The sequence below is a fragment of the Rhinatrema bivittatum genome, chromosome 4, assembly GCF_901001135.1.
Source record: "Rhinatrema bivittatum chromosome 4, aRhiBiv1.1, whole genome shotgun sequence".
NCBI classification, from domain to species: domain Eukaryota; kingdom Metazoa; phylum Chordata; class Amphibia; order Gymnophiona; family Rhinatrematidae; genus Rhinatrema; species Rhinatrema bivittatum.
Window position 1 is genome coordinate 81,516,409 of NC_042618.1, and position 23,306 is coordinate 81,539,714.

At 51.0% G+C, this 23,306-nt stretch overlaps 1 protein-coding gene across 1 annotated transcript in view; it reads right to left on the reverse strand.

Moving 5' to 3' along the window:
* Positions 1–11,395: 11,395 nt before the first annotated feature.
* GPATCH2L (G-patch domain containing 2 like) overlaps positions 11,396–23,306 on the reverse strand; it is a gene marked incomplete at its 5' end in the record, with an annotated part of 71,962 nt that continues 60,051 nt past the window's right edge. The window contains 1 exon segment of the mRNA XM_029598389.1: positions 11,396–12,194. Coding sequence (XP_029454249.1) covers positions 12,049–12,194 — 146 coding nt within the window.

Here is a 23,306-nt window from a genome sequence, read left to right on the forward strand (position 1 = left end):
CAGGCCATGGGGAAAAAAGGGAAAAAGGAGAGGTGAGAGGCTGCCCATGGTCCTACCACGGGCAGAATCGTAACACATTTATGAGATATGGTCTCCAGAACTGAACACAGTACTCCAGGTGAGGCCTCACCAAGGCCCTGTACAAGGGGATTATCACTTCCCTTTTCTTACTGGTTATTCCTCTCTCTATGCAGCCCAGCATTCTTCTGCCTTTTGCTATATTTATGCACACGATTGAAAATGATCCACCTTAGATTCAGAAATAATATCCACCTAAGAAGCATGAGATCTCCTGAAGAGTCTATGCGCTCAACTGTCTCTCAAATAATTACTAGTACTCACAATTTTATCAGTTATTCACCTTAAATGAGGGACATCCTTGCTTTGTTTTTAATTTCTTGATAAGGAAAGTCAGATTAGGACAATGACCTTATTTGCAATTGGTTTCCGAAATGCAAGGAGAACAAGTGATTTGACTAAACCCAGGTGAGAGCTGGGTTCATTCAAGGGCTTGAACCACAGGTTAAACCACAGCAGATATTCTGCTTGGAGAGGGAGCACCCTAATCTGGCAGGACAACAGCAGAGCAATGGAAAGTGTGAGCTGAGCGCCTTCCAGCAGTACAGAAACAGCCTGCATCAATTAGACGGCAGATACGCGTGGAGCTTATTCCACGTTTCAAAGGAAAGGTGCGTCTATGCTTCTGAAAATGATCCCGCCTGCTAAACTGTGCGCAGAGACTTCTCAGGCAATTCTCCGCACAGACATGCAGCTCCCTCCCCAGCCCCACCCACGAGCAGCACATACGCTTGCAAGTTTACCCACATATCAGGCAGGTCATTTTGTAAAACAATCTTTCTGCACAGAACACCACTGTTTCACCCATAAAAGGCACAAACACAGGGTTTGCACACTTAAAAGGAAAATTAGTTCTTACCTGATAATTTTCGTTCCTGTAGTACCAAGGATCAGTCCAGACCGTGGGTAAAGCCCCCGTTCCAGCAGGTGGAGACAGACCAGAGTTCTGAGGCTGCCCATATAAGGACGGAACCCACCCAGGAACCCTCAGTATAACCATTGTCAAAGCAGAAAGGTATAAGATCAAGAAATAACAGGATAACTATAAATGTAATTTAAACCAACAAATAACAATACAATTGAATGAACTGTGCAAACTAAATGCTCTTGTATAACTACCCCTGATCATCGTAACGATGCTTCCGGTGCCTATAAGCAAAATCCAGGAAGACGATGCAGGAATCAAAGAAATCCTATAAGAAGGAAAAAAAAAATCAAAAAATACCTGGAAAAAGATTTGAGCGGACAGAAAAGAACGGGCGGGTGTCTGGACTGAGCCTTGGTACTACAGGAACGAAAATTATCAGGTAAGAACTAATTTTCCTTTCCCTGTATGTACCAGGATCAGTCCAGACCGTGGGATGTCCCAAAGCTTCCTTACAAAGGGTGGGACCCAGAGAGTCCCGCTCGAAGAACCTGCCGACCAAAGGAACCAAAGACTGGAGCCTGAACATCGAGGCGGTTGTGACGAGCAAAAGTATGAAGGGATTTCCATGTAGCCGCCCTACAAATTTCCTGCGGCGACACAGATTGAGACTCCGCCCAACAGGTCGCTTGAGAACGCAAAGAATGAGCTTTTAGGCCTTCAGGAACTGCTCGGCCCTTGCAAATGTAAGCAGAGGAAATCGCATCCTTCAACCAGCGAGCGATCGTAGCTTTAGAAGCTTGCTTCCCCCTGTTGGGTCCACTCCACAGGACAAAAAGATGATCAGAAACACGAAAATCATTGGTGACCTCAAGATAACGCAATAAGACTCGCTTAAGATCTAGATGACGAAGATCACCACCACCAGAGGCTGCGATATCCTCTGGAGAAAAAGCGGGAAGTTCAACGGACTGGTTAATATGAAAAGACAAAACAACCTTAGGTAAGAAAGAAGGTACGGTCTTGAGAGAGACACCCGAGTCCGAAAAATGCAAGAAAGGGTCTCTACAAGATAGAGCTTGATGTTCGGACACTCTCCTGGCTGAACAGATAGCAACCAGGAAAACAGTCTTGAGAGTCAAGTCTTCGAGAGTGGCACGACGAAGAGGTTCGAACGGAGCCGTACAAAGAGCTCGAAGAACCAAATTTAAACTCCATGAAGGACAAATAGACCGAATAGGCGGCTTTAGATGCTTAGCGCCTGTGAGAAAACGAACAACATCCGGATGAGAGGCTACCAGCCGACCTTCAATGGAACCCAGGAGGGAACCAAGCGCCGAGACCTGAACACACAGGGAGCTCACCGAAAGACCCTTGGAGAAACCTCGCTGAAGAAATAGAATATCACCGCAACAGAAGGGGAACGAGCGGAAAAGCCCAAATCCTCGCAAACGTTTTCAAAAACCTTCCAGACCCGGACATAGGTAAGTGAAGTTGACTGCTTACGAGCCCTACGGAGGGTAGCAATGACCTCTTCCTTATATCTTCTGCGTCTCAAACGTCTCCGTTCAAAAGCCATGCCGCTAGACAAAAGCGATCCACCTGGTTGAAAAATACGAGACCCTGACGTAGGAAATGGGGCAGATGACCGAGACGAAGAGGGCCGTCTGCAGTGAGATTCACTAGGTCTGCGAACCACGGCCGTCGGGGCCATTCGGGGGCCACGAGAATGACTGGTCCACGATGGAGTTCTATTCTCCGAAGAACCTTCCCCACTAACGGCCATGGTGGGAACACGTAAAGAAGAACATCGGAGGGCCAGGGAAGAACCAGTGCATCCACTCCCTCTGAGCAATGCTCCCTCCACCGGCTGAAGAACCGGGGAGCCTTGGCGTTGGCTAGCGTCGCCATGAGGTCTAGGTGAGGGGGACCCCACCTGCGCACGATTAGATCCATCACTACGTCTGACAACCACCACTCGCCGGGATCGAGATGTTGTCGACTGAGGAAGTCGGCTTGGACATTCTCCTTGCCTGCTATGTGGGAAGCCGCCAGGTGATCCAAGTGCCTCTCTGCCCAGAGAAAAAGCTTGCTGGCCTCTAGCGCCATTAGACAACTTTGAGTCCCCCCCTTGTCGATTTATGTAAGCCACCGTGGTGGAATTGTCTGATAGCACTCGGACCGCTTTGTGGCGAATCAGAGGGAAAAAAAACTTGAGGGCCAGGCGAACCGCTCGGGCTTCTAGACAGAAACCTAGAGTGACATGGGATTGGCAGACAGCCCCCCATCCGGATAGGCTGGCATCTGTCATCCCCAGGAGGGAGTCAAAAGAGGCACCCCCTTGAGAATGTGAGCCGGGGAGAACCACCATTGTATATTGGCGATGGTAGAGTCAGAGAGAGGGAGAATCTCCTGATACTGTTCCAACTTCGGCTTCCAACGGGACAACAATGCTCTCTGTAAGGGACACATATGAGCAAACGCCCAGGGGACGAGATCAATCGTGGAAGCCATGGTCCCTAGAACCTGCAGGTAATCCCACACTGTGGGAAGTGGAAGAGTGACGAAAGTGTTTAACTGATCGATCAAGTTGAGTGTTCGCGAGTCCGAAAGAAAAACTTTCCCGACCCGAGTGTTGAAAAGAGCGCCCAGGAATTCTAGCTCTTGTGAGGGCCGAAGAGTGCTTTTGGAGTAGTTGACTATCCAGCCGAGAGACTTGAAAACTTGGTGCTTTCAACAAGCCTATGGAGACGAGAGTTAAAAGATCATTGAAAGCTGGATTCCACATGATTTTTTCTTATCTATCGAGTTCCTATCTATTTTATTCTTACTTTAGATTTTAGTCTTTTAGTATTATGTTTATTTTTAACTAATTACTCCTATTGTTTTATCAATTTTATTGTATTTTCTGTTTCTTACTTGTTTTTAGCTATATTGTAAACTGTAAAGATTTATTTAATTTATTTAAAATATTTCTATACCGTGAGTCAGAACACAAGATAGAATCATGTGTTCTGACTCACGATATATAAGAAATACATAAATAAATAAATAAAATGTGAGAAGGGCTAAAACTCTGTCTACCGCGAGCGTGAGGAGAGCGGCGGACTTGGCCCTTATCAACCAATCGTCCAGGTAAGGATGGACTAAGATCCCTTCCCGACGGAGAGCTGCCGCAACGATTACCATGGTCTTGGTGAAAGTGGGGGGGGGCGGTGGCAAGACCGAATGGGAGAGCCCGAAACTGGAAGTGCTGGCCTAGGATCTGAAAACGAAGAAACTTTTGATGTTCCTGACGAATGGGAATGAGAAAATAAGCCTCCATGAGATCTAGGGAAGCGAGGAACTCGCCGAGACAGACCGCCACAATTACTGCCCGTAGAGTTTCCATCTTGAAATAGGGAACCTTGAGGGCCTGATTGACCCTTTTGAGATCCAGAATGGGGCGAAAGGAATCGTCCTTTTTGGGAACAATGAAGTAAATTGAATACTGGCCGGCGCCTTGTTCTTGCACCGGAACCGGAAGGATCGCTGCCAAATCCTGAAGTCTCAAAAGGGTGTGACAGACCGCAGGTCATTTGGAAAAACCGCAAGGGGACACGATATATAGATCCGGCAGGTCCCTGGCAAACTCTAATGCGTAGCCGTGTTCTATCACATCGAGGACCCAGAGATCGGAAGTGATTTTGGCCCACTCCTCGAGAAATAGAGAAAGACGCCCACCTAAGTTTCGTGCAGAGGAATGGACCGGCTGAATTTCATTGGGGAGCTGATTTAGTGGTAGTGAGTTGCTGATGGCCATCTCGGAAACCCCGACGGCCACGAAAGGAATGGGACCAAGACTGGGACCTGGACACGCCTCCCCTGGGAAAGGAGCTGCGGGCTCTGCTAGCGTAACGGCGGTTCCCCCTGAAGCGAGAGCGAGTCAGGAAAAAAGACTTCGACTGTTTGGGACGGTCCTCTGGCAGCTTATGGACTTTGTTTTCACCCAAGGACTTAATAAGCTGTTCCAGGTCCTCACCAAAAAGCAACTTGCCCTTAAAAGGAAGAGTGCCCAACTGAGCCTTGGAAGAAGCATCAGCAGACCAATTGCATAACCAGAGAAGATGCCTGGCCGAAAACACAGAAACCATAGCCTTAGCTTGGACCCGAAGAAAGTCATAAAGGGCATCGGCACCATAGGCTATAGCACCCTCTAAACGCTCAGCCTCCACAGACGGGAGGTCCTGGGTGCTGAGTAACTGTTGCATTCACCTAAGGCTTGCCCGCTGCATGAGACTGCTGCAAATAGTCGCCCGGACTCCGAGCGCTAAGACCTCAAAAATGCATTTCAAATAAAATTCAAGCTTACGGTCTTGCACATCTCGCAATGCAGTAGCGCCCACCATTGGAATGGTAGTACGTCTTGTAACAGCAGTGACAGAAGAATCTACTTTAGGGATTTTTAACATGTCCAGGCAGTCCTCAGGGAGCGGGTATAGCTTATCCATAGCCCTACCAACTCGGAGGCCCGCCTCTGGGGACTCCCATTCCCTGAGGAGAAGCAGGCGGTGCATAGGGTGAAATGGGAAAATACACGGTAACACCCTGAGGCCCGCCAGGACCAGGTCCGCATTTGGTGTCATTGCAGCTGCCACAGAGTCATCTGGTGGGGCATCAATTCCCAACTCTTGGAGAACGAAGGGAATAAAGGGCTCCAATTCTTCCCGCTGAAATAAGTGCAGGACACGAGGGTCGTCGCCCTCCAGCGGGGGGGCTTGGGTCGTAGTATCAATATCCCCTAAATCAAGCGGATCAGAGGGAGGCGGGGGGGGGGGGGTCTGCTGGGGGAGGGGGAACACCCGGAACCACCCGAACCCTAACCAGACCCTGCGGGTCCAGAACCATATCAGAAGACCGCACAGGGGGCAGGGAAACCACTGAGAACATAAGAACATAAGAAAATGCCATACTGGGTCAGACCAAGGGTCCATCAAGCCCAGCATCCTGTTTCCAACAGTGGCCAATCCAGACCATAAGAACCTGGCAAGTACCCAAAAACTAAGTCTATTCCATGTAACCATTGCTAATGGCAGTGGCTATTCTCTAAGTGAACTTAATAGCAGGTAATGGACTTCTCCTCCAAGAACTTATCCAATCCTTTTTTAAACACAGCTATACTAACTGCACTAACCACATCCTCTGGCAACAAATTCCAGAGTTTAATTGTGCGTTGAGTAAAAAAGAACTTTCTCCGATTAGTTTTAAATGTGCCCCATGCTAACTTCATGGAGTGCCTCCTAGTCTTTCTACTATCCGAAAGAGTAAATAACTGATTCACATCTACCCGATCTAGACCTCTCATGATTTTAAACACCTCTATCATAACCACCCTCAGTCGTCTCTTCTCCAAGCTGAAAAGTCCTAACCTCTTTAGTCTTTCCTCATAGGGGAGTTGTTCCATTCCCCTTATCATTTTGGTAGCCCTTCTCTGTACCTTCTCCATCGCAATTATATCTTTTTTGAGATGCAGCGACCAGAATTGTACACAGTATTCAAGGTGCGGTCTCACCATGGAGCGATACAGAGGCATTATGACATTTTCCGTTTTATTCAACATTCCCTTTCTAATAATTCCCAACATTCTGTTTGCTTTTTTGACTGCCGCAGCACACTGTACCGACGATTTCAATGTGTTATCCACTATGACACCTAGATCTCTTTCTTGGGTTGTAGCACCTAATATGGAACCCAACATTGTGTAATTATAGCATGGGTTATTTTTCCCTATATGCATCACCTTGCACTTATCCACATTAAATTTCATCTGCCATTTGGATGCCCAATTTTCCAGTCTCACAAGGTCTTCCTGCAATTTATCACAATCTGCTTGTGATTTAACTACTCTGAATAATTTTGTGTCATCTGCAAATTTGATTATCTCACTCGTCGTATTTCTTTCCAGATCATTTATAAATATATTGAAAAGTAAGGGTCCCAATACAGATCCCTGAGGCACTCCACTGTCCACTCCCTTCCACTGAGAAAATTGCCCATTTAATCCTACTCTCTGTTTCCTGTCTTTTAGCCAGTTTGCAATCCATGAAAGGACATCGCCACCTATCCCATGACTTTTTACTTTTCCTAGAAGCCTCTCATGAGGAACTTTGTCAAACGCCTTCTGAAAATCCAAGTATACTATATCTACCTGTTCACCTTTATCCACATGTTTATTAATTCCTTCAAAAAAGTGAAGCAGATTTGTGAGGCAAGACTTGCCCTGGGTAAAGCCATGCTGACGTTGTTCCATTAAACCATGTCTTTCTATATGTTCTGTGATTTTGATGTTTAGAACACTTTCCACTATTTTTCCTGGCACTGAAGTCAGGCTAACTGGTCTGTAGTTTCCCGGATCGCCCCTGGAGCCCTTTTTAAATATTGGGGTTACATTTGCTATCCTCCAGTCTTCAGGTACAATGGATGATTTTAATGATAAGTTAAAAATTTTTACTAATAGGTCTGAAATTTCATTTTTTAGTTCCTTCAGAACTCTGGGGTGTATACCATCCAGTCCAGGTGATTTCCTACTCTTCAGTTTGTCAATCAGGCCTACCACATCTTCTAGGTTCACCGAGGGGGGTCTACCTCCTTTTGTAAACTTGCTAAATAAGACTCATGTAATAAAAGCACAAAATCCGATGAAAAATGGGTCAGTGCTGATTTTTTTTTTTTTTTGTGGAAGGGGGGGAGGGGGCGGGAGAGGTGAGGGGGGGGTCTGAGCCACCCCCCCCCCCCTGAGAGCGAACCGGGCTCAAATCGGGGGGGGAAAATCGGATCCCCAGCCCCCAGAGAAGCAGGAAGTGTTTCATCTGAAACACCCAAAATGGCCACCGCTGACGCGCGTTCCCGGGATGGGAACGGCTTTGAAATTCGTCGGGGAGCCCTTCCCCGAGGTCTAAAATCAATAGAGGAGCCCTCACCCCCTGAAATGCACCTTGAACATACCCCTTCGCGAGAGAGTCAGGAGGCCGACTCTCCACAGGCTAAACAGCAAGATGGCCGCAGCATAGAGCAGGGAAACAGCCGCTAAGGTAATTAAAAACAGCTGAGCGGGAGATTGAACCCCGCTCCCTCCTCACAAAATAAACTGCTGCCTTTTATTTATTTGATTAAAGTATATAAAATATATATTCTGTGAAAGTGAGTTTTCTTTTTTTTTTTTTTTTCTAAATAAATAATTCATAGAAGCAGGGGCATGAGAGTCATCCCTGAAGGCTCAACCGAGGTATGTGCATCTCGGGGCTCGGCAGCAGTAAACGTGGGGAGAGGGACTGGCACCACCAGAATCACCCACACTAGGTCACCGGGAAGTTCCCTAGGCTGACAGAAAATGAAGGGGCACAGCCCCTCCAGGAACCCCAAAAGCGAGAGAGACAGAACTGCCTGCCCTGACACAGTCAGTCAGAGAAAAAAATCTCTTTTTTTTTTTTTATATATTTAAAAATTAAGGAGTAAATTAAAGACTACTTGCGTGAGCTTGCCCCAGAGAAAGGAGAGGAAAGAAACCCAGAGGGCAAGCTAAACAGGGAACCAAAGGGTGAGCTGTTCCACCTGCTGGAGACAGACAAACACTGAGGGTTCCTGGGTGGGTTCTGTCCTTATATGGGCAGCCTCAGAACTCTGGTCTGCCTCCACCTGCTGGAGACAGACAAATACTGAGGGTTCCAGGGTGGGTTCTGTCCTTATATGGGCAGCCTCAGAACTCTGGTCTGTCTCCACCTGCTGGAGACAGACAAACACTGAGGGTTCCAGGGTGGGTTCTGTCCTTATATGGGCAGCCTCAGAACTCTGGTCTGTCTCCACCTGCTGGAGACAGAAACACTGAGGGTTCCAGGGTGGGTTCTGTCCTTATATGGGCAGCCTCAGAACTCTGGTCTGTCTCCACCTGCTGGAGACAGAAACACTGAGGGTTCCTGGGTGGGTTCTGTCCTTATATGGGCAGCCTCAGAACTCTGGTCTGTCTCCACCTGCTGGAGACAGAAACACTGAGGGTTCCAGGGTGGGTTCTGTCCTTATATGGGCAGCCTCAGAACTCTGGTCTGTCTCCACCTGCTGGAGACAGAAACACTGAGGGTTCCTGGGTGGGTTCTGTCCTTATATGGGCAGCCTCAGAACTCTGGTCTGTCTCCACCTGCTGGAGACAGACAAACACTGAGGGTTCCGGGGTGGGTTCCGTCCTTATATGGGCAGCCTCAGAACTCTGGTCTGTCTCCACCTGCTGGAGACAGACAAACACTGAGGGTTCCAGGGTGGGTTCTGTCCTTATATGGGCAGCCTCAGAACTCTGGTCTGTCTCCACCTGCTGGAGACAGAAACACTGAGGGTTCCTGGGTGGGTTCTGTCCTTATATGGGCAGCCTCAGAACTCTGGTCTGTCTCCACCTGCTGGAGACAGACAAACACTGAGGGTTCCAGGGTGGGTTCTGTCCTTATATGGGCAGCCTCAGAACTCTGGTCTGTCTCCACCTGCTGGAGACAGAAACACTGAGGGTTCCAGGGTGGGTTCTGTCCTTATATGGGCAGCCTCAGAACTCTGGTCTGTCTCCACCTGCTGGAGACAGACAAACCCTGAGGGTTCCTGGGTGGGTTCTGTCCTTATATGGGCAGCCTCAGAACTCTGGTCTGTCTCCACCTGCTGGAGACAGACAAACACTGAGGGTTCCTGGGTGGGTTCTGTCCTTATATGGGCAGCCTCAGAACTCTGGTCTGTCTCCACCTGCTGGAGACAGACAAACACTGAGGGTTCCGGGGTGGGTTCCGTCCTTATATGGGCAGCCTCAGAACTCTGGTCTGTCTCCACCTGCTGGAGACAGACAAACACTGAGGGTTCCAGGGTGGGTTCTGTCCTTATATGGGCAGCCTCAGAACTCTGGTCTGTCTCCACCTGCTGGAGACAGAAACACTGAGGGTTCCTGGGTGGGTTCTGTCCTTATATGGGCAGCCTCAGAACTCTGGTCTGTCTCCACCTGCTGGAGACAGACAAACACTGAGGGTTCCAGGGTGGGTTCTGTCCTTATATGGGCAGCCTCAGAACTCTGGTCTGTCTCCACCTGCTGGAGACAGAAACACTGAGGGTTCCTGGGTGGGTTCTGTCCTTATATGGGCAGCCTCAGAACTCTGGTCTGTCTCCACCTGCTGGAGACAGAAACACTGAGGGTTCCTGGGTGGGTTCTGTCCTTATATGGGCAGCCTCAGAACTCTGGTCTGTCTCCACCTGCTGGAGACAGACAAACCCTGAGGGTTCCTGGGAGGGTTCTGTCCTTATATGGGCAGCCTCAGAACTCTGGTCTGTCTCCACCTGCTGGAGACAGAAACACTGAGGGTTCCTGGGTGGGTTCCGTCCTTATATGGGCAGCCTCAGAACTCTGGTCTGTCTCCACCTGCTAGAGACAGACAAACCCTGAGGGTTCCTGGGAGGGTTCTGTCCTTATATGGGCAGCCTCAGAACTCTGGTCTGTCTCCACCTGCTGGAGACAGACAAACACTGAGGGTTCCAGGGTGGGTTCCGTCCTTATATGGGCAGCCTCAGAACTCTGGTCTGTCTCCACCTGCTGGAGACAGACAAACACTGAGGGTTCCTGGGTGGGTTCCGTCCTTATATGGGCAGCCTCAGAACTCTGGTCTGACTCCACCTGCTGGAGACAGACAAACACTGAGGGTTCCTGGGTGGGTTCTGTCCTTATATGGGCAGCCTCAGAACTCTGGTCTGTCTCCACCTGCTGGAGACAGACAAACACTGAGGGTTCCTGGGTGGGTTCCGTCCTTATATGGGCAGCCTCAGAACTCTGGTCTGTCTCCACCTGCTGGAGACAGACAAACACTGAGGGTTCCGGGGTGGGTTCCGTCCTTATATGGGCAGCCTCAGAACTCTGGTCTGTCTCCACCTGCTGGAGACAGACAAACACTGAGGGTTCCGGGGTGGGTTCCGTCCTTATATGGGCAGCCTCAGAACTCTGGTCTGTCTCCACCTGCTGGAGACAGACAAACACTGAGGGTTCCGGGGTGGGTTCCGTCCTTATATGGGCAGCCTCAGAACTCTGGTCTGTCTCCACCTGCTGGAACGGGGGCTTTACCCATGGTCTGGACTGCTCCGGGTACGTACAGGGAAAGTGGGTTTTACATGCGTAAGTGGGCTTCTGAAACTTGCTACACTATCTGCTACTTTGAAATGCGCAGCTCCTCCTGAAAATTACCCTTAGGTTGTGAGGCCTCTGGAGAGAGGGTAATACTTCCTGCACCTAAATGTAACCTGCTCTGAAGTGACTGAAAGGAGCCCTCATGTGCTTATTCCCCATCCCTGCAGCAGTATACAAACCATCCTTGCAAAGCCCATCAGCCCAGCCATCCTTCCTGCAGCCCCTGTTCTGTACAGGAAACAAATGCACCAACACAGGAAGTTTTAATACAGCTGCACTTTTAATACTTTAGTGCAATACATGTTTGCTTTTTTTTTTTCTTTTTATGCCCGTGGTACGTTTGCCACTTCATCAACCTTCATGCAAGAATAAAAGGTCACGTGCAAAGTGATGAAAGTGTCTGATTCAGCAATGAGCGAGAGACTTGAAAACTTAGAACACAGCTGGAGGAGGAGTACAACCTGCCCATCATCTGCCGGCAGGAAACTCGCAGGCCTGCCCGACTGCGACAGGGACCCACCCAGCAGACGATCCTGCTGCAGGCTCCTCGGGGGACTTCCAGTGCACTTTAAAAGGCCGCGCTTTCACACAAGTCTGCTCCAACGTCTTTTCATCTCCTCACTTCCCTCCAACTCCATTAAAAAGTGCACAGCAAGCATTAGCCTTAAAAAGAGATGAGGCTGTGGCAGAACAGGAGCCAGGCTGACTCGGCTGCTTGAGAAATGAGGCGAGTGGTGGCATGGTCGGCAGTATGGAAGACGTGGTGGGTTTGGCATTTAACGCTGTATCTTGCAGTAATACTGTGCGTCGGATAAAGCTGTCCTCACACACCGATGATGATATACAACTGTCCAGATGTAAGGAGATTGTTCGCAGGGTGCGCTAGGATGCAGCCCGCTCATTCTGAGGGGGTCCTTTCTCCTGAAATGACTTACAAAAAGGAGCCAGGACCCTGCAAACTGCTTTCTGGGTTGCAAGGGAGGCCGCAGCCAGTCATGTAATGGTCAGGGCCATCAGGGCAAAGGTCATCAGCAGGCTTAGTCTGGATCCTATCATCCTTGTGAACACATAATGGTCCTGGAAGAAAAAAAAAAGGAGGAAGTGTAAGAATATGAACATGAGGGATAGGAAATTGGCATTCATTTACAGAAACCATCACCCCTAGGCCTGAAAGGCTTGCGCGAAGGGAACAGATATCCAAAATGCGTCACCACAACAACTGCAGGGCTCAGGGGACGGGAGCAGGGATACTGAGCCTGTCACCTCTAGGACTGGAGGGATCAGGGGACGGGAGCAGGGATACAGAGCCTGTCACCTCTAGGACTGGAGGGATGAGGGGATGGGAGCAGGGATACAGAGCCTGTCACCTCTAGGACTGGAGGGATCGGGGGATGGGAGCAGGGATATGGAGCCTGTCACCTCTAGGACTGGAGGGATCAGGACATGGGAGCAGGGATACAGAGCCTGTCACCTCTAGGACTGGAGGGATCAGGGGATGGGGCAGGGATACAAAGCCCGTCACCTCTAGGACTGGAGGGCTCAGGGGATGGGGCAGGGATACAGAGCCTGTCACCTCTAGGACTGGAGGGATCAGGACATGGGAGCAGGGATCAGAGCCTGTCACCTCTAGGACTGGAGGGAGCAGGGGATGGGAGCAGGGATACAGAGCCTGTCACCTCTAGGACTGGAGGGATCAGGGGATGGGAGCAGGGATACAGAGCCTGTCACCTCTAGGACTGGAGGGATCAGGGGATGGGAGCAGGGATACAGAGCCTGTCACCTCTAGGACTGGAGGGATCGGGGATGGGAGCAGGGATACAGAGCCTGTCACCTCTAGGACTGGAGGGATCAGGGGATGGGGGCAGGGATACAGAGCCTGTCACCTCTAGGACTGGAGGGATCAGGGGATGGGGGCAGGGATATGGAGCCTGTCACCTCTAGGACTGGAGGGATCAGGACATGGGAGCAGGGATACAGAGCCTGTCACCTCTAGGACTGGAGGGATCAGGGGATGGGGCAGGGATACAGAGCCTGTCACCTCTAGGGCTGGAGGGATCAGGGGATGGGCGCAGGGATACAGAGCCTGTCACCTCTAGGACTGGAGGGATCAGGACATGGGAGCAGGGATCAGAGCCTGTCACCTCTAGGACTGGAGGGAGCAGGGGATGGGAGCAGGGATACAGAGCCTGTCACCTCTAGGACTGGAGGGATCAGGGGATGGGTGCAGGGATACAGAGCCTGTCACCTCAAGGACTGGAGGGATCAGGGGATGGGAGCAGGGATACAGAGCCTGTCACCTCTAGGACTGAAGGGATCAGGGGATGGGAGCAGGGATACAGAGCCTATCACCTCTAGGACTGGAGGGATCAGGGGATGGGGGCAGGGATACAGAGCCTGTCACCTCTAGGACTGGAGGGATCAGGGGATGGGGGCAGGGATACAGAGCCTGTCACCTCTAGGACTGGAGGGATCAGGGGATGGGGGCAGGGATACAGAGCCTGTCACCTCTAGGACTGGAGGGATCAGGGGATGGGGCAGGGATACAGAGCCTGTCACCTCTAGGACTGGAGGGATCAGGGGATGGGCGCAGGGATACAGAGCCTGTCACCTCTAGGACTGGAGGGATCAGGGGATGGGCGCAGGGATACAGAGCCTGTCACCTCTAGGACTGGAGGGAGCAGGGGATGGGAGCAGGGATACAGAGCCTGTCACCTCTAGGACTGGAGGGATCAGGGGATGGGCGCAGGGATACAGAGCCTGTCACCTCTAGGACTGGAGGAATCAGGGGATGGGCACAGGGATACAGAGCCTGTCACCTCTAGGACTGGAGGGATCAGGGGATGGGAGCAGTGATACAGAGCCTGTCACCTCTAGGACTGGAGGGATCAGGGGATGGGCGCAGGGATACAGAGCCTGTCACCTCTAGGACTGGAGGGAGCAGGGGATGGGAGCAGGGATACAGAGCCTGTCACCTCTAGGACTGGAGGGATCAGGGGATGGGTGCAGGGATACAGAGCCTGTCACCTCAAGGACTGGAGGGATCAGGGGATGGGCGCAGGGATACAGAGCCTGTCACCTCTAGGACTGGAGGGATCAGGGGATGGGAGCAGGGATACAGAGCCTATCACCTCTAGGACTGGAGGGATCAGGGGATGGGTGCAGGGATACAGAGCCTGTCACCTCTAGGACTGGAGGGATCAGGGGATGGGAGCAGGGATACAGAGCCTGTCACCTCTAGGACTGGAGGGATCAGGGGATGGGGGCAGGGATACAGAGCCTGTCACCTCTAGGACTGGAGGTATCAGGGGATGGGCACAGGGATACAGAGCCTGTCACCTCTAGGACTGGAAGGATCAGGGGATGGGAGCAGGGATACAGAGCCTGTCACCTCTAGGACTGGAGGTATCAGGGGTTGGGCACAGGGATACAGAGCCTGTCACCTCTAGGACTGGAGGGATCAGGGGATGGGGGCAGGGATACAGAGCCTGTCACCTCTAGGACTGGAGGGATCAGGGGATGGGTGCAGGGATACAGAGCCTGTCACCTCTAGGGCTGGAGGGATCAGGGAATGGGAGCAGGGATACAGAGCCTGTCACCTCTAGGACTGGAGGGATCAGGGGATGGGAGCAGGGATACAGAGCCTGTCACCTCTAGGACTGGAGGGCTTAGGGGAGGGGTACAGGGATACAGAGCCTGTCACCTCTAGGACTGGAGGGATCAGGGGATGGGCGCAGGGATACAGAGCCTGTCATCTCTAGGACTGGAGGTATCAGGGGTTGGGCACAGGGATACAGAGCCTGTCACCTCTAGGACTGGAGGGATCAGGGGATGGGAGCAGGGATACAGAGCCTGTCACCTCTAGGACTGGAGGGATCAGGGGATGGGTGCAGGGATACAGAGCCTGTCACCTCTAGGGCTGGAGGGATCAGGGAATGGGAGCAGGGATACAGAACCTGTCACCTCTAGGACTGGAGGGATCAGGGGATGGGAGCAGGGATACAGAGCTGTCACCTCTAGGACTGGAGGGATCAGGGGATGGGAGCAGGGATACAGAGCCTGTCACCTCTAGGACTGGAGGGCTCAGGGATACAGAGCCTGTCACCTCTAGGACTGGAGGGATCAGGGGATGGGAGCAGGGATACAGAGCCTGTCACCTCTAGGACTGGAGGGATCAGGGGTTGGGTGTAGTGATACAGAGCCTGCCACCTCTAGGACAGGAGGGATCAGGGGATGGGAGCAGGGATACAGAGCCTGTCACCTCTAGGACTGGAGGGAGCAGGGGATGGGAGCAGGGATGCAGAGCCCGTCACCTCTAGGACTGGAGGAATCAGGGGATGGGAGCAGGGATACAGAGCCTGTCACCTCTAGGACTGGAGGGATCAGGGGATGGGGGCAGGGATACAGAGCCTGTCACCTCTAGGACTGGAGGGATCAGGGGATGGGTGCAGGGATACAGAGCCTGTCACCTCTAGGGCTGGAGGGATCGGGGGATGGGAGCAGGGATATGGAGCCTGTCACCTCTAGGACTGGAGGGATCAGGACATGGGAGCAGGGATACAGAGCCTGTCACCTCTAGGACTGGAGGGATCAGGGGATGGGGCAGGGATACAAAGCCCGTCACCTCTAGGACTGGAGGGCTCAGGGGATGGGGCAGGGATACAGAGCCCGTCACCTCTAGGACTGGAGGGATCAGGACATGGGAGCAGGGATCAGAGCCTGTCACCTCTAGGACTGGAGGGAGCAGGGGATGGGAGCAGGGATACAGAGCCTGTCACCTCTAGGACTGGAGGGATCAGGGGATGGGAGCAGGGATACAGAGCCTGTCAGCTCTAGGACTGGAGGGATCAGGGGATGGGAGCAGGGATACAGAGCCTGTCACCTCTAGGACTGGAGGGATCGGGGATGGGAGCAGGGATACAGAGCCTGTCACCTCTAGGACTGGAGGGATCAGGGGATGGGGGCAGGGATACAGAGCCTGTCACCTCTAGGACTGGAGGGATCAGGGGATGGGAGCAGGGATACAGAGCCTGTCACCTCTAGGGCTGGAGGGATCAGGGGATGGGAGCAGGGATACAGAGCCTGTCACCTCTAGGGCTGGAGGGATCAGGGGATGGGCGCAGGGATACAGAGCCTGTCACCTCTAGGACTGGAGGGAGCAGGGGGATGGGCGCAGGGATACAGAGCCTGTCACCTCTAGGACTGGAGGGAGCAGGGGATGGGCGCAGGGATACAGAGCCTGTCACCTCTAGGACTGGAGGGATCAGGGGATGGGTGCAGGGATACAGAGCCTGTCACCTCAAGGACTGGAGGGATCAGGGGATGGGAGCAGGGATACAGAGCCTGTCACCTCTAGGACTGAAGGGATCAGGGGATGGGAGCAGGGATACAGAGCCTATCACCTCTAGGACTGGAGGGATCAGGGGATGGGTGCAGGGATACAGAGCCTGTCACCTCTAGGACTGGAGGGATCAGGGGATGGGAGCAGGGATACAGAGCCTGTCACCTCTAGGACTGGAGGGATCAGGGGATGGGGGCAGGGATACAGAGCCTGTCACCTCTAGGACTGGAGGGATCAGGGGATGGGGGCAGGGATACAGAGCCTATCACCTCTAGGACTGGAGGGATCAGGGGATGGGTGCAGGGATACAGAGCCTGTCACCTCTAGGACTGGAGGGATCAGGGGATGGGTGCAGGGATACAGAGCCTGTCACCTCTAGGACTGGAGGAATCAGGGGATGGGAGCAGGGATACAGAGCCTGTCACCTCTAGGACTGGAGGGATCAGGGGATGGGAGCAGTGATACAGAGCCTGTCACCTCTAGGACTGGAGGGATCAGGGGATGGGCGCAGGGATACAGAGCCTGTCACCTCTAGGACTGGAGGGAGCAGGGGATGGGAGCAGGGATACAGAGCCTGTCACCTCTAGGACTGGAGGGATCAGGGGATGGGTGCAGGGATACAGAGCCTGTCACCTCAAGGACTGGAGGGATCAGGGGATGGGAGCAGGGATACAGAGCCTGTCACCTCTAGGACTGGAGGGATCAGGGGATGGGAGCAGGGATACAGAGCCTATCACCTCTAGGACTGGAGGGATCAGGGGATGGGTGCAGGGATACAGAGCCTGTCACCTCTAGGACTGGAGGGATCAGGGGATGGGAGCAGGGATACAGAGCCTGTCACCTCTAGGACTGGAGGGATCAGGGGATGGGGGCAGGGATACAGAGCCTGTCACCTCTAGGACTGGAGGGAGCAGGGGATGGGAGCAGGGATACAGAGCCTGTCACCTCTAGGACTGGAGGGATCAGGGGATGGGAGCAGGGATACAGAGCCTATCACCTCTAGGACTGGAGGGATCAGGGGATGGGTGCAGGGATACAGAGCCTGTCACCTCTAGGACTGGAGGGATCAGGGGATGGGTGCAGGGATACAGAGCCTGTCACCTCTAGGACTGGAGGGCTCAGGGGACGGGTGCAGGGATACAGAGCCTGTCACCTCTAGGAGTGGAGGGATCAGGGGATGGGAGCAGGGATACAGAGCCTGTCACCTCTAGGACTGGAGGGATCAGGGGATGGGAGCAGGATACAGAGCCTGTCACCTCTAGGACTGGAGGGATCAGGGGATGGGAGCAGGGATACAGAGCCTGTCACCTCTAGGACTGGAGGAATCAGGGGATGGGAGCAGTGATACAGAGCCTGTCACCTCTAGGACTGGAGGGATCAGGGGATGGGAGCAGTGATACAGAGCCTGTCACCTCTAGGACTGGAGGGATCAGGGGATGGGAGCAGGGATACCGAGCCTGTCATCTGTAGGACTGGAGGGAGCAGGGGATGGGAGCAGGGATACAGAACCTGTCACCTCTAGGACAGGAGGGATCAGGGGATGGGAGCAGGGATACAGAGCCTGTCACCTCTAGGACTGGAGGGAGCAGGGGATGGGAGCAGGGATACAGAGCCTGTCACCTCTAGGACTGGAGGGAGCAGGGGATGGGAGCAGGGATACAGAGCCTGTCACCTCTAGGACTGGAGGGAGCAGGGGATGGGAGCAGGGATACAGAGCCTGTCACCTCTAGGACTGGAGGGATCAGGGGATGGGAGAAGAGATACAGAGCCTGTCACCTCTAGGACTGGAGGGATCAGGGGATGGGTGCAGGGATACAGAGCCTGTCACCTCTAGGACTGGAGGGATCAGGGGATGTGAGTAGGGGTACAGAGCCTGTCACCTCTAGGACTGGAGGGATCAGGGGATGGGAGCAGGGATACAGAGCCTGCACACTGTTATTTTCCTATGTCTGTGTCCCATCAATTCATGATCATCTCTAAACTTTCTGCAGCTGGGGGAGGAAGTGGGGGCAGAGAAAGACAGAGTGGGGAGTGGTACGCATACATAAAAGATTAGTTGCCGCATGTTTAAGAAAGAAGCTAAATTCATCAATCTGCCAGGAGAGCGTGTTCAGTTCAGGCCGCAGCCACTTCTACTGGAAAGAGCCTTATCTGCTGCCTGCCCCTCACGCTGCTGATAACAGATGGATGCCAGCGGGTGATTTAGTGCCAGGAGCTGGCCCCTGATGTGTATTAATACTGCTGTGCAGCTGCAGGTATCTCCCATCATTACTCATCTCCAGCAGAGAGCTGCTGCCGCTGGACATGGCCCCTGCTAGGCGGAGAGAGCCTGCTTGTCCTGGTGAGTGATGGCCCCCAGCTCAGGGCACGTCCTTCACCTCCCGGGGGCACCATCCCCTGGTCCGGCAGCCGTTACTGCAGCGCGTCTCCCCCTTCCCATCTCACAGGCGACCGCGGCCCTGATGGTGAAACAGCTAAAGCAATGCGAGAACGGCACAGGAGCAGGCATGCGAGACACAGTGTTCTTCCTCCATTCCCTTCTGCGAGGTTAAATGTGTGCATCTCCCCATAACGCCAAACTGACGACTGGTGAGGAGAGGTGCGGGCATACCCACTCCCTAAGGGCTGGATAGGAAGGAGTGAGGAAACTGCCAGGATAAGCACAGGCTGCACAGGCCCCAGAGGGTCTTTTTCTACCATCGTGAGCTCTGCTCCTCCCTGACGAGCAGCAAATGAAACGGCGGCACCGTCACCACACGCTCAGGCCGATGCAGTATTATGCACGCGGCCGAGCGTCCAGCTTTACAGGTGCTTGGACGCACATTTTAGTCAGACATCCAAAACACCTCGTGCAACAAGAGGACAAGCACAGCCCAAACCAGCGCAAAGCTAAGGGCGCTCATCACGTGGAAATTCATGCTGATGAGACCATTAGCTATTATCCCCCGACGCAGAAAAGAAAATGTGCACCTGACGCACGTTTTTACTCTAAAAAATGAACGCCTGCCTGGCATTAATTCTTGAGAAGCCCCAAAGGTTTACAGAAAAGTAGAAAATACTGCTTTTCTGTAGCTCCTCCAACTTAATATTGTGGCGATATCTGGAAGAACCGAATAAAAGAAATAAAAAAAAATAAAGCAATGCTGCCAGTCAAGTTAGGAAAAGGGACGCTCAATTACCGTCAATAACCCGCTGACAGCCACCTCTCCCGGGTGCCCAATGCCGAGGAGATGCTAGGGACGCACAATTTCCCCAGCGCCTCCTTTTTACCGCGGCTGCCCATGCAAATATTAAATTGTGCGCCCGGAAGCAGTGGCTCGGTGTGTGTTAAGTGATCACGAATGCCCGTTTAATGCGCGCCGGTATTACATTGGACTGAAAAGGTGACGGAACGATAAAAGAAAGAGAGTTAAAGATCCCCTGATGAGAGCCAGGTGGGAAAGACAGAGGACAGAGGGTCTGCACAGAAAGCGTAAGGAGAGAGGCCATGCTTGATGGCTCCTGCTGGCAAGTGGTAAGGAGAGAGGCTGGGAGTGATGGCTCCCTGATGAAAGCCATGTGTGCAGGGGAGAGGAGCGATGAGAGACTATTAATTGATGGGAGGAAAAGTTTCTTTTCATTAGATAAGAAGCAAATAAAAGTCCTATTCAAAACTAACACAATCATCTCAGAGCAAGGGAGAGAGCAGGCAATGGACTTGACAGTAGAAGGAGGAGATCAAACTTTACTCAGATACATTAGGACGGTAAGAAAAAACAAAGATTAGAGGAGAAAGTGGGGTTAATGCGGATGGGAGCAGCAGAGGCACAAAGCTTAACCGAAGGGGAAGGCGAGGGAGTTAGGGCAGGACAGAAATGTCTGGGAAACGATCCCAGGGAGGAAGCACTTACACGCACGAGAGTGGGGGCAGATGGTGTACACTCAGCACACTGGAAGAGCCCGGGAAGGCGTTGGCCATGGCCATCGCAACTCTTGAAGAGGGGAGAGGTTGGAAGGACTGAAGGCGCGTGAGAGGTCGATATTCATAGCTGGCCGGTTAGAAGTTAAACGGCACGGCGTATGAGTGAGCACATAGCTGGGTTAGATCTGCTCTGAGGTACGTCTAACTTATGCGGCTAAGTCTGAATATCGGCAATTAACCAGGCAAGCCCTGATTCACCCATTACACGCCGACTTTGTACGGCTAAGTGGCGGCCAATGAATGTGGGTGCGTATTCAGCAGCCGTTACTTAGCTTATCCAGCTAAAGAGCGCTGAATGTGCTTTGAATAATGACCTCGTATTGTTATTTGGAGGAGTCAGGTGACTATCGACCCGTCAGTCTAACTTCAGCAGTGCGGACATGATTTCACGAAGGGAAGATCCTGTCAGGCAACTTGATTGCCTTCTTTGATGAGGTGACAAAACCGGTAAATCAGGAAGCTGCAGTGCCCGCGCCCCCCTTAGAATTCACTGCTAAACACTACTGACAGCAGGGCAGAAAGTTGTTCACCGTGCGAGGAACTCAGAGAGATGTGGTCAGTGCAGGACACACCGGGGAAGGTAAGAAACCTAAGACCTGACACACTGGGTCAGACCAAAGGTCTCCAACAGTGGCCAATCCAGGTCAGACGTAGCTGACAAGATGCCAAAGGAGAGATCCAAATTCTTTTTGCTCATAACTGAGATAAGCAGTGGCTTTCTTAAGACTACATGGTTTATGGACTAGATACTAGTGGTTTATGGACTTTTCCTCCAGGAGCTTATGTAAACCGTTTTAAAACCCAGCTACACTAACAGCTTCCACCACATCCTCTGGCAACAAATTCCACAGTTTAATTGTGCACTGGGTGAAAAAGTACTTTCTCTATTTGTTTTACATGTGCTACCTATTATCTTCATACAGTGTTCCCTAGTACTATTTGAAAGTGTAAATAACCATTCTTTACTCGCTCCACCCCACTCATTATTTCATAAATCTCTATCATATCTTCTCTCAGCTGTATCTTCTCCAGGCTTTGCTAATGGGGAGCTATTCCATTCCCTTTATCATTCTGGTCACCCTTCACTTTACCTTTTCTAGTTCTGCTACATCACTATAGTGACACGTGGGGTACCCCACAACTTGGAGCTGGGGTACCCCAATATCCTTGCAGAAAAACTTGGTTAAACCCTAATAGCAATGGCAGAGCTGCACTGGACTGTCATGATTAAACCATAACTATTTATTTATTTCTTACGCTAGACTGCCTAGTTTTAATTGCAAAACCCAAAAGTGGATTACAACCCAAGCCCATCAATAAAACCAATATTCTATAACATAACAATAAAAATAAAACCTATCTGCCCCCAACCTCAGATCACAAACAGTACAATCATACCTGCGTCTCTCTATACCCAACACAATCCTAAATAATATAAATCATACAAGAACAAACGATTCAACACATCAATAAAATAAATCATACCTGTGTCCCTCCATCCCCAACACAAACCTAAATTAATAATACAAATCATACAACAGACAATGACCCAACAAATTAATACTATAAATCACATCCATATCCCTCCATGCCCAACACAATCCTTAATTAATAATACAAATGATACAAGAACAATTATTCAACAGATCTATAAAATAAATCACACCTCCATCCCTAACACAAAATCCTAAATTAATAATACAAATCATACAGCAACCTATCATTTATTATTTTTATATACCGACATTAGATCTGAGATATCACATCGGTTTACATTCAGGTACTGTGGGTATTTCCCTATCCCCAGAGGCCTCACAATCTAAGTTTTGTCCCTGAGGCAATGGAGGGTAAAGTGACTTGCCCAAGGTCACAAGGAGCGACAGCAGGACTCGACCCCTGGTCTCCTGGTTCATAGCCACTGCTCTAATCACTAGATGATATAATAAATCAATACAATAAATCATATCCATGTCCCTCCATCCCCAACACAATCCTAAATTAATAATACAAATGATACAAGAGCAATGATACAACAAATCAATACAATAAATCACACCTGTATCCCTCCATCCCCAACACAAAATCCTAAATTAATAATACAAATCGTACAACAGATATAATAAATCAATACAATAAATCATATCCGTGTCCCTCCATCCCTCACACAATCCTAAATTAATAATACAAATGATACAAAACACTGATACAACAAACCAGTACAAAAAATGATATCCATATCCCTCCATCCCCAACACAATCAAATCATACAAATATGTAACTCGTTACTACATAATGCTATACTAACGGCACTAACCACATCCTCTGGCAACAAATTCCAGAGTTTAATTGTGCATTGAGTAAAAAAGAACTTTCTCCGATTAGTTTTAAATGTGCCCCATGCTAACTTCATGGAGTGCCCCCTACTCTTTCTATTATCCGAAAGAGTAAATAACCGATTCACATCTACCCGTTCTAGACCTCTCATGATTTTAAACACCTCTATCATATCCCCCCTCAGCCGTCTCTTCTCCAAGCTGAAAAGTCCTAACCTCTTTAGTCTTTCCTCATAGGGGAGCTGTTCCATTCCCCTTATCATTTTGGTCGCCCTTCTCTGTACCTTCTCCATCGTAATTATATCTTTTTTGAGATGTGGCGACCAAAATTGTACACAGTATTCAAGGTGTGGTCTCACCATGGAGCGATACAGAGGCATTATGACATTTTCCGTTTTATTCACCATTCCCTTTCTAATAATTCCCAACATTCTGTTTGCTTTTTTGACTGCTGCAGCACACTGAGCCGACGATTTCAATGTGTTATACACTATGAAGCCTAGATCTCTTTCTTGGGTTGTAGCACCTAATATGGAACCCAACATTGTGTAATTATA